Source organism: Scyliorhinus torazame, chromosome 7 (assembly GCF_047496885.1).
Source record: "Scyliorhinus torazame isolate Kashiwa2021f chromosome 7, sScyTor2.1, whole genome shotgun sequence".
NCBI lineage: Eukaryota > Metazoa > Chordata > Chondrichthyes > Carcharhiniformes > Scyliorhinidae > Scyliorhinus > Scyliorhinus torazame.
The window spans coordinates 106,959,680-106,972,133 of NC_092713.1; the positions used below are offsets into that span (position 1 = coordinate 106,959,680).

General features: G+C 48.8%; 1 protein-coding gene across 1 annotated transcript in view; it reads left to right on the forward strand.

The window, feature by feature from the left end:
- ncf2 (neutrophil cytosolic factor 2) overlaps positions 1-12,454 on the forward strand; it is a 74,448-nt gene that overhangs the window by 2,380 nt on the left and 59,614 nt on the right. Inside the window, exons 2-5 of the mRNA XM_072511226.1 lie at positions 8,629-8,711; positions 9,086-9,194; positions 10,813-10,947; positions 12,006-12,110. Of these exons, the coding sequence (XP_072367327.1) occupies positions 8,629-8,711; positions 9,086-9,194; positions 10,813-10,947; positions 12,006-12,110 (432 nt within the window). The remainder of the gene's footprint in view (positions 1-8,628; positions 8,712-9,085; positions 9,195-10,812; positions 10,948-12,005; positions 12,111-12,454) is intronic.

Consider the following 12,454-nt stretch of genomic DNA (forward strand, 5'->3'; position numbering starts at 1 on the left):
CCAATTTATGGTGAGTGACAAAGAACCAAAGGCAATTTTTTCTTTCATGTTTTTATGCAGTGAGTGTTTAGGATCTGGAATGCGTGTCTGAGAGTGTGCTAAATACAGATTCAGTTGTGGTTTTCAAAAGGGAATTGGAGAATTACTGGGGGGGGGGGGGGGGGGGGAAATATTTCTAGGACTATGGAGAAAGGGTGGGGAAGCAGGACTGGAGGAGTAACTCTTGCTGAGATGACATGGACACATTGGCCAGATGGAAGTCTGTGCTGTAACCATTCCATGAATATATTCAATTTTTCCAATCCAATTTTTTAAAACAAAAAAATCCACTTATTGATCAAGAGGGTTTGTCACTTATACCTACTTTCAAAAAAGTGTAGTGAGGTGGTATGTTCTATTTCAATCTGATCACCTTTGTTTTTGTATTAACTCCTTCCCCTTCGATGGATGTAATGGGGCTACTCACCTATGTTCAATTCAACTACTTGATCTACTTTGTTACACATACCTAGAACTAACAATGCCTTACCCCATGTAAAGACCAAAACATATTGCTGAGGAAGGAGCTACTCCTTAGGAATTCCATTCCCATTTCTGTGTAAACTTTACTCACACCCCGGACCCCAATTAATGTGTGTGTGTGTTTATAAATCTTCCAGAACCATTTTGTTATTCCCTAATCATTTTGCTGATCTGTCTGCATGTGAAATGAAAAATTAAAATGAAATGAAAATCGCTTATTGTCACAAGTAGGCTTCAAATGAAGTTACTGTGAAAAGCCCCTAGTTGCCACATTCCGGCGCCTGTTCGGGGAGGCTGTTACGGATGGATGTGACATGCAGACACATTTCTACAATTACAAGCTCTTTGGTACAATACTGCTAATTTAACAATCCCTCATTTTGCAATTGTAGATATTGTACACACACTAAATGCTTACAGAAATGTTAACCATTGTAATAGCTGACTAATATATCAATTTTCTTTATCCAATTCTAGCAATTACTTTCTACAAGTCAGCTTTTTCTCATTTGCAAAATGATCCCTCATGTTCCACAGGGTATTTAAAAAAAGAAAATGTTTTTATTCTCCATTTTCACATTTTCCTTTTAAAATTTACACCCCACCCACAAACAGTAAACGGTAACAAATGCAAAATCAATCCCCTTAACAATAACAACGATCCCATCCTCCCACCACCCCAAACAACGGCCCACCTGTCAATATATGCATCCAATAAAACAAACCCTCCCACGGTGGAAATAAAAAACAAAGGAGAAAAAGAAAAAGGAGTCCGGGACCGCCCATGATCACCATTAACCTATATAGTCCAACCCCCCCCCCCCCCCCCCCCCCCCACTCAACTCCATCCAACCTCTGAAAGAGTACCATACATGATACCCAAGAGTTGTAAACACCCCCCTCCCTCTCCAACTACTCCCGTCCACTGCCTCTTGTAAAACTCCTTCCCCCAACCTCGGTTCCTTCCCCCCAACTTTCCACCCCGGCTAGACCACTCTGACCCTGTTCTGCTAGGCTCCGATGGCCGCAGCCCCTCCCCCATCACACTCCCGTTCACTGGCCGGCTTAAACCGGCCAGCGTGGAGGCCCCCGCCCGGGTCCCTTTTCCCCTTGCCCGGCCCTAGGAAAGCCCAGAAATCCCCTTTTAGCGCACAAACCCCGCATATCCACCTAAACCCCAAAGAGCCCTCATTTCGAGTGAAAGTCCCGTCCCTTCCCTTGTCCAAATATATACCAACTTGGCTCCTTTAGCCCATACACCCGCACGCAGTGAAACATAAAAGAAGAAAATACAGTCATGAGGTTACATCGGCACATGGCCATTTCTCAATTTGTCAGTTCTGCCACAGTCCTTCTGCCTTCGCAAACTCCTCCGCTGTTCCAAAATAAAAGTCCTTGAGCTTGTAAGTCTCCCTCAGCTTCGCTGGATATACAATGCCGCACTGCACCTTGCTGATGTACAGTGCCTTCTTCACCCGGCTGAAGGCAGCCCGCCTCCCTGCCAGCTCCACCGTAAAGTCCTGGTATACATGTATACCAGCTCCAGCCCACTGCACCACCCGCTTCTGCTTGGCCCAGCTCAGGACCTTCTCCTTCACACTGTACCTACGGAAGCACAGAGTCACTACCCTTGGCGGCTCACTCGCCTTTGGTACAGGCCTCCACGACCAATGAGCCCGATCCAGTACATATCGGGAGGGATCCTCCCCCTCCCCCAATAGTTTCGGCAGCATCGCAGCAAAATACTCAGTCGGCTTCGGTCCTTCAACTCCTTCGGGCAGCCCCACAATCATCAAATTCTGTCGCCTGGATCTGTTTTCCAGGTCTTCCATTTTTCCTCGCAGATCCTTGTTAATCTCCATCACCTTCCACATCTCCTTCCCCATCGAGGTAAGTTGATCACCGTGCTGCAATAATGTCTCCTCCCCTTGCTCTCGCACCTCCGCCACTGTGCTCGCCACCGCCGTCGTTACCGGGGAAATCGCCTCCTCCACCAGTGCGCACACAACCTCTCTCATCTCCTTCCTCATTGTCTCCATGTATTTTGTAAACTGCCTTTCGAATTCCGCAGCCATCACCTTAGTTATTTCTTCAGCCATAAGCAATGCGGCCTCCCCTGGTGCTCCAGCCTCCATTTTCCTTGGTGACCCCGCGGTGACCTTTCCACTCCCCGACGGACCTTCAGCTGTTTTTTTTACGGCCGTATTTTTGCTCACCCTCAACATTTTCCTTTACTGTCCCTTCGCTGTGCCTTCTCCCTGCTTTTGCTGCCTCCATGGACCCTGGGACCGGGCTTAAAGCCCCGAAAATGCCGTTCCCGAACGGGAGCCCTCCATTGTGCGGCCGCCTCCCGCATGCCGTCACCGCGTTCCACAGAGTATTTAACCAACTCTGACTACAATCTTCAATCCTGGTCAGAACTAAATGTTTCCCTCCAAACTTTAAAACAAGGTAATTGAAATAAAAGTTACTCATGGTGAGATTCCATTCTTCACATCAACTATCGTGAGTAAGGGGATTTCTTTTATCTCTGGTTCGTTTGAAATTTATTAATTTTGAATCCATAGCCTCTAATTGGCATGGTAGCACAGTGGGTAGCATTGTTGCTTCACAGCTCCAGGGTCCCAGGTTCGATTCCTGGATTGGGTCACTGTCTGTACGGAGTCTGCACGTTCTTCCTGTGTCTGCGTGGGTTTCTGCCGGGTGCTCCGGTTTCCTCCCACAAGTCCTGAAAGACATACTGTTAGGTGTGGTAGTCACCACTGTTTGTAAATAGTACACATATGAGATGTAATACGGTAAGGCTCCTGTACTACAGGTACGGGGGTAGATCCCTGCCTGCTGGCTCCGCCCAGTAGGCGGAGTATAAATGTGTGTGCTCACCGAGCTGGAGCCATTTCGGCAGCAGCTGTAGGAGGCAACACATCTCTGCATAATAAAGCCTCAATTATTCTCCACTCTCGTCTCGTTGTAATTGATAGTGCATCAATTTATTACGCAGAGATTTTACAGCGATGGACCTTCGCATCAAGCCAGATTGCCTGCAGCTGCACCCTCAAGCAGACAACGCCACGTCGGCCTTAGACCACTGGCTAGCTTGCTTTGAAGCCTACATCGGATCAGCAACAGAACCACCCTCAAGAGGTACAGAAACTACAGATCCTGTACACACGGTTGAGCTCCGATATTTTTCCTCTTATCCGGGACGCGCCCAACTACACTTGAGGCCATGGCGCTTCTGAAAGAGAACTACACACGGCCGATCAACAAACTCTACGCCAGGCACCACCTGTCCACGCAGCAACAACTCCCTGGTGAGTCATTGGAAGATTTCTGGCGCACCCTGCACGCCCTGGTGAGGAACTGTGATTGCCAGGCAGTTTCGGCCGTTGAACATTCCGAACTCCTAATCAGGGACGCTTTCGTTACGGGCATAGGGTCGGCATACATCTGCCAGCGCCTCTTAGAAGGGGGTACACTCGACCTCGCAGCGATCAAGAAACTTGCGACCTTGCTAACGGTAGCCTCCCGTAATGTACAAGCGTATGCCCCCGACTGCACGGCAACCTCATCCTGGACATCGTGGACCTCACCAGCGACTGACCCCAAGCCTGCGCCGCAGCCAGACAACCCGGGGGGCCCCCAAGTGCTATTTCTGTGGGCAGACAAAGCACCCCCGCCAGCGCTGCATGGCGCATAGCGCACTCTGCAAGGCCCGCGGGAAGAAAGAACATTTTGCTGCGATGTGCCAGGCCTGGTCGATCGCCGCTGTAACCAGCCCCATTGTTCCTGCGACCCGTGGGTGTCGCCATTTTCGCCCCTGCAACCCACGTGCGGCCCGTGGGTGCCGCCATCTCTTCTCCCCCCCCCCCCCCCCAAATCAGACCTTGTGCGGCCTGTGGGCGCCGCCATCTTTAATGCTGCCCGCCATGTGCGCCCCGTGGGCGCCGCCATCTCCGGAGCCATTTTGGACGGTGCCTCAGGACCCCTGCTCGTTGGGCACCTTATCGCCCGCAACCGCCGCCGACCAGCCTGGGGCCCACCAACACCAGCCGCAGCTCGCCTCCATCACGCTCAACCAGTCCCAGCCACACAGCCTCGCAACCGTGACCAGGACGGTGAAAGTCGATGGTCACAAGACATCTTGCCTTCTCGACTCCGGGAGCACTGAGAGGTTCATCCACCCCGATACGGTAAGGCGCTGCTCCCTCGCGGTACACCCCATTACCCAACAAATCTCCCTGGCCCCCGGATCCCACTCTGTGGAGATCCATGGGTACTGCACCGCCACCCTCACCGCCCAGGGCGTAGAGTTCAGCAACTTCCGGCTCTACGTTCTCCCCAACCTCTGCGCAGCCTTGCTACTCGGCCTAGACTTCCAGTGCAACCTCCACAGCCTAACTCTGAAATTCGGCGGGCCCCTACCACCCCTTACTATATGCGGCCTCACGACCCTTAAGGTCGACCCACCTTCCCTGTTTGCGAACCTCACCCTGGATTGCAAACCCGTCGCCACCAGGAGCAGATGGTACAGTGTCCTGGATCTTCATCAGGTCGGAAGTCCAGCGGCTACTGCGGGAAGGCATCGTCGAGGCCAGCAAAGCCCCTGGAGAGCCCAAGTGGTAGTACCGGGTCTTCTCTACAGTGGACGTGAAATCTGCCTAACACCAGCTCCCATCCACAAGGCGGACCGCCAATATACGGCGTTTGAAGCAGACGGCCGCCTTTACCACTTCCTTAGGGTTCCCTTCAGCGTCACTAATGGGGTCTCGGTCTTCCAACGGGCGATGGACCTAATGGTACCTGGATAACATCACCATCTGCGGGCAGGACCACGACGCTAACCTTTCCAAATTTCTCCACACCGCCAAACTCCTGAACCTAACGTATAACAAGGAGAAGTGCGTGTTCAGCACCAACCGCTTAGCCATCCTCGGCTATGTGGTGCAAAATGGAGTTCCAGGGCCTGACCCCGATCGCATGCGCCCCCTCATGGAACTCCCCCTCCCCCACTGCCCCAAAGTACTCAAACGATGCCTGAGGTTCTTCTCATACTATGCCCAGTGGATCCCTAACTATGCGGACAAGGCTCGCCCACTCATTCACTCCATAGTTTTCCCCCTGACGGCCGAGGCTCACTAGGCCTTCAACCGTATCAAGGCTGACATCGCCAAGGCCGCGATGCACGCGGTCGACGAGACCCTCCCCTTTCAAGTTGAGAGCGATGCATCAGACGTCACTCTAGCCGCCACCCTCAACCAGGCAGGCAGACCCGTGGCATTCTTTTCCCGCACCCTCCACGCCTCCGAAATTCGGCACTCCTCCGTCAAAAAGGAGGCCCAAGCGATCGTTGAAGCTGTGCGGCATTGGAGGCATTACCTGGCCGGCAGGAGATTCACTCTCCTCACTGACCAACGGTCGGTTGCCTTCATGTTCAATAACACACAGCGGAGCAAGATCAAAAACGATAAAATCTTGAGGTGGAGGATCGAGCTCTCCACCTACAATTACGAGATTTTGTATCGCCCTGGAAAGCTCAACGATGCCCTATCCCGAGGTACATGTGCCAGCACACAAGTGGACCGACTCTGGGCCCTGCACAATGGTCTCTGTCACCCAGGGGTCACCCAGTTCTTTCACTTCATAAAGGCCCGCAACCTACCCTACTTCATTGCAGAAGTCAGGGTGGTCACCAAAGTCTGCGCGGAATGCAAACCGCACTTCTACCGGCCAGACCGGGCACACCTGGTGAAGGCCTCCCGTCCCTTTGAACGCATCAGCATGGACTTCAAAGGGCCCCTCTCCCCGCCCCCCCCTCTGACCGAAACACATACTTCCTTAACGTGGTCGATGAATACTCCAGATTCCCCTTCGCCATTCCATGCCCCGATATGATGTCTGCCATAGTCATCAAGGCCCTCAATAGCATCTTCACTCTGTTCGGTTTCCCCGCTTACGTCCACAGCGACCGGGGATCCTCCTTTGAGTGATGAGCTGTGTCAATTCCTGCTCAGCAAGGGCTTTTCCTCGAGCAGGACGACCAGCTACAACCCCCGGGGAAACGGGCAGGTGGAGAGGGAGAACGGGATGGTCTGGAAGGCCGTCCTGTTGGCCCTACAGTCTAAAGATCTCCCGGTCTCCCGGTCTCCCGCTGACAGGAGGTCCTCCCCGATGCCCTCCACTCCATCCAATCGCTACTTTGCACTGGGACTAATGCAACCCCCCCCATGAACGTCTCTTTACCTTCCCTAGGAAGTCCACCTCCGGGGTTTCGCTCCCAATGTGGCTGGCAGCTCCAGGATCCATTCTCTTCCGCAAACACGTGCGGCTCCACAAGGCGGACCCGTTGGTCGCGAGGGTACAGCTACTCTATGCAAACCCGCAGTATGCCTGTGGCGTACCCGACGGCCGCCAGGACACAGTCTCCCTCAGTGTCCTGGCACCAGCTGGACCCCCCCCCCCCATCTGCCCCGCGCCACCCGTCCTCCCCCAGCACATCTCACCACAGCCCCTGCTCCAGGATGATACGTCCTCCCCTTGGTCCCACCCGGGGATGAAGATGAGGACTACACGCTCCCGGAGTCACCGCCGATCAAGCCAGCGCCTGCATCGCCACCGGGACTGCGCCGCTCACAACGGAGGATCAAGGCACCCGACCGGCCTAATTTATGAACTTCTCCAGAACTGTACACTTTACAAATGCTCACTTACATGTAAGTAGTTTCCCACCACCCCCGCTGGACTCTTTAACAGTGGGTGACTGTGGTAGTCACCCACTGTTTGTATATAGTACACAGGTGAGATGTAATATGGTAAGGCTCCTGTACTACAGGTACGGGGATAGATCCCTGCCTGCTGGCTCTGCCCAGTAGTATAAATGTGTGGGCTCTCCAAGCTGCAGCCATTTCGGCAGCTGCTGCGGGAGGCTGCACATCTCTGCGTAATAAAGCCTCGATTACTCTCTACTCTCATCTCGTCGTAATTGATGGTGCATCATTAGGTGAATTGGACATTCTGAATTCTCCCTCAGTGTACCCGAACAGGCGCCGGAATGTGGAGACTAGTGGCTTTTCACAGTAACTTCATTGCAGTGCTAATGTAAGCCTACTTGTGACAATAAAGATTATTATCATTAATTATTTTTAATGGAGTCTCTGCATTAAATAAAAGCACACTCCTATTTAGCGCTTACGAATTTTAGATTATAGATGACCAAGTTTCCTACAGGAGCCCTCTGCATTAACATTGTACATTTGGGGTCTCCAATTCTGCTTTCATGTTTAGGGAGCTGCGTTTAGCAGCATAACAATGAGAAAGACCAGCACAAGGGTGCAAGGATCCAAATTCCACAAGTTGTAACTGGACAAACCTGTGCGAAGAGGAAGAATTTATAATTGAACAACACCTTTCACCTCCTGCGAATGTTCCAAACTGGTTCACAGCTAATGAAATATAGTCACACTCATAATGGAACCAAATCCAACAACTCATATGTTCACAAGACCCCACAAAAGGCGTAAGATAAATGAAAACTGTTTTGGTGATGTTGTTTGAGAGATTGTTAGCTGGGCACCAAGAGAACCCTCCTTTTCATCAAATAGAGTTGTGAGATTTTTTTTTTTCTCCACCTGAAAATGGTAGGTTTAATATCTCACTGAAAAATCACCTCAAACATTGCAGCACTCCACTGGAGTCTCAACTTTCTGAGGTGAGTATGTTACCATGGAGCCAAGACAGACCCTGAAGGGACTTCTCAAACCAAACTACACCAGTTCCAGTCAGAGCATTTGGCAGCTTTTGCCTCGGTGTAAGATACTCTTTTTAATTATGAGCAGGAGAATGGTCAGCATTTCTGCTCTAACACTTTCAGCATCATTTTATTTTGTTCCCACAATTTTGCCTGTAAGTTGAAAACAGGCATTTTCTTGTTTTGTGGTGAAAGATGAACATCGCCCCACAGAACCGTTATTATCCAGGTATCCTCATCCAGGTAAGTGGAGGGTATTTCATCACACTCCTGACTTGTCTTGCAGATGGTGGACAGGCTTTGGGGAATCGGGGAATTTGATTGAAAAGAAAGATTAATACGTACACTTTGTTCTCTAGGCATTTGATAAAAGCATCTGCAGGGATGAGCACTTGGCGGTCGCTTTCTTTCAACGTGGAATAACGTTGTATAAAAATGAAAAGTAAGTTGCTTTCCTATGTTGTTTTGGAGTCAAATGCTACCACTTCCAATTGAAATTAGAGACTGCTTATAGGTTCCAGTGGTAGAGCAGAGCAAATGTTTTGGAAAAGCGTGAAATTAATCTTTACAGTTGCAATAATCTAGAATTACATCTTTGAAACTTTTTAAAAAAAACTGTTGATGTGAGAATTATGACTGACTCATATAGCACTGCTTTTATTGAGGCTGCTTTTGAGCGCAGTTCTATATACATTCTAGATCCTGCAATTCAATAATTCTTGATGAAAATATTCATTTAATTTGAACATTTACTTGTGTGATGTATATTTGGAATTGAGTTTTTCTTTGTGATGTTGCTCCGCATTCTGTGCTCAGGTATGACGAGGCCTTGAGGGACTTCATTGAAGCCTTTAACCGTATGAGAGGGAATCAGTTGATCGACTACAACCAGTTGGGCCTGAGGTACAAGCTGTGCACTTGCCAAGTAAGTATATTGAACAGGATGATGCGCTGGGCAGGGGGGAAATGAACTGTCCTTTCCCAGCTCACCAGGAAAAGTGCAGTTGTGGTGGTGACAGAAAAGATCAAGTGTTCACAAGACTGCAGTAGAAACAAGTAGGGAACACTGATGATCTTACTGAGAGAAGTGACAAAAAGGAAGGTGAGCTCTGAAGATGAGCACCATCTTTCGGTAAAAATATTTCTATCATCTGGATAGATTGCCGACTGCATCCCTAACTCCAAAAGAGGAAGCAATGCAGCTGTCCGAGGGTAATGGTAAATGAACTGCTGAACATTGCAGGGATTTCATGTGGGGTCCATCAAGTGTGGCAAAAAGCTGAGTTGTGAAAAGCTGCACTTTGTGGATTGTGCACATTCTTTCAGTATGCTAAAGCTTTTCTTGATGGTGGTCACAGATTTACAAACAAATGCTGAGATGGGGATGTTTTCAAGTTTGATTGGCAGACATATGGAAGAGACTATTATTCATCTAAATCTACCCAGTGTTTCACTTGCTCCAAATAATGTGGGAACCACCTAGTGCTGCACATTGTTGCTCCCTGGATAACATGCAGGCGGATTTCCTACAGTGGATACAACCTGATTATGAATTGATTGAAAAGCTTTTCATTTCATGAAAAGATGGGTAATGTGAAGAACGTTATCTCAACATTATTAGATAAGTACATGTGTGACCATTTGTAGATGAGAACAACATCTACCTGGCAAAATATAAATACTGTGTTGAACTAATGCCTCCACCCACAGGAAAAATGATGAACATGTTCCCCTGTCCAAATGAATATTCATCACTTGCTTACAGAGCTGTGAACTGTGGATTGCCTGCCCTGATGTGGCAGATGTTCCTTGGAATGGGTTGGAAGGATGCTAATACTATAGCAGCCTGTTCCGCACAGTGAAGGTGACCAGCAGGTGTGCGCTAAACTGTCTCAGAACAGCTCCTGCACTATCAATGGTCATGGCCAGAATATGCTCATTGGTTCATCTCAATTACGTGTTAAGAACCATTCCAGGAATGCCCATTCTGATCTATTGTAAAGTGCCATGCCAAAACCAGCAGCATGCAAGAATAGTGAAGAAAAGTAATCTTGGATTAAAAAAACATTCAATTGCAGAGACATTGAGATAAAAGCAATGATCATGTGCAGCAACATTTAGCTGCGGACACATGAACATGTAAATTCACAACTCCCTATCGTCTCCCGTTTAAGAGGGTGACCTGAGCAGCCAAGCTCCCAAACATTCCGGTGCACCTAATCTTCTCGGATAAGACTGGAATTGTGATGGAGTTGAAAACAAAATGTAATATGTAACAGTCCGACTGCTCATTTAAGTAGGTAACAGAGCCCAGGTATGCCAGTGCCTTCACCAGCTTGACTTTGCCAAAACATTGGTTGTAAGATCAGGCATGTTGGAAACTGGGCACATGAAGTCTCGTGTCCAATTCCTGAATATGCAAGGTTAGTAAAGTCACAGAATATTTACTTGGTCATGTATCAATGATTGTTATTAACAATGATGTTTTAAACTTACAGGTGGAAGATTACTCTGTACTTAAAAACTTTGATTGACCTGTCTAGGTACTTCACAATGTAGCACTGGCATATGCTACTATAAAGAAATGGAATGAAGCCGAAGAGGCTTTAAAGAAAGCCTTAACTTTTAAAACTGAGGCCAAGTCCAACTTTGTGGATCAAGCTCTGGAAGCAGTTCTGGTATTGGCTTTATTCCGATGTTCACAGGCCTTCTCTCACTGTACCTTTTCTTTACTGTGCCCACTGAATCTTCCTGTCTACTCCTCTTACTGATTTGGGTATTATTTCCTAGAATGCTTGTGTAGTTTTGCCTGGAAGAAGATATAATTGCTTAAATATCACTAATTCCCTGGCCGTGTTAAATGTGCGCAATAAGAATCAACTATAACTAGCACAGGGAGTAACCTCAGTTCAGAAGTTTTATTCAGCTGATAGATTAAGCAGTTGATCTCTGCTTCAGACTGATGCAGTAATGGGCAGGCCTCGATTGATATTTTGCTATGAGGAGAGGTTGAATAAACTTGGTGTGTTCTCACTGGAACGACGGTTGAGGGGCGACCTGATAGAGGTCTACAAAATTATGAGGGGCATAGACAGAATGGATAGTCAGAGACTTTTTCCCAGGTTAGAGGGGTCAATTACTAGGGGGCATAGGTTTAAGGTGTGAGGGGCAAGGTTTAGAAGAGATGTACGAGGCAAATGTTTTACACGGGGGAGTGGATGCCTGGAACTCGCTGCCGGAGGAGGTGGTGGAAGCAGGGATGATAGTGATGTTTAAGGGGCACCTTGACAAATACATGAATAGGGTGGGAATAGAGGGATACGGACCCAGGAAGTGTAGAAGATTTTAGTTGAGACAGGCAGCATGGTCGGCACAGGCTTGGAGGGCTGAAGGGCCTGTTCCTGTGCTGTACTTTTCTTTGTTCTTTGTTTTCATGGGTCTCACTAACATGCAGGAATGGCGAGGATAGAAATCATCTTTCCTTCAGTGAAGACATTTAGTCATTGGGTTTGTGACTGATGTCAGTTAAACATCAGTCAGAGATGTCACATCTTGTATTGAATCAGGACAAGATTTGATGATGGAACTATAGTGAAAATAAACTTAAAGAGCTGAAAGCAATTGCTCCCGCGATAAAATGCCGTGTGCCGTATTCTGATAGCTCCTGCAGGGTTGGGAGGTACGGTGTGTTTTTGTCACGTGTCGACTGGATCTAATCCGTGATTCCTCTTCACAGAAGCAGGAGTTGTTTCAACTCTTACAACTGCCAACAGAACTCTTCAGACCTAAGAGAAAAATAGTAGCTCAGCTGGAAAAACAGGACTTCCTGGGAGAGGCCAAGGTACCGAATTATCCCTAAAATATTCCCACTTCATCAGACAATACAGAATGATTTTGAATTTTAGATCTGTGAACTTGATTATCAAGTGATTTGTTCAGCATGGACCCAAAAAAGAAACCCTCCAATCAGCTGTGCGCCCGACCCTCCACGTCCGCACAAGCATTTACTGTCCGCTTATAACGACCCCGCCCAACCACCGATCGGCTCGTCCCCGACCAGGGTGGCCGCGGACTCAGACCGCAGCCACCACGCGAGTATCCCAACCGGCTGGAGCACATTAGTTCCACGCCGTCGGGACTTCAGCTGGTCGGGGGGCGGAGAATGGCGGAGCAGGCCTCTGGCAA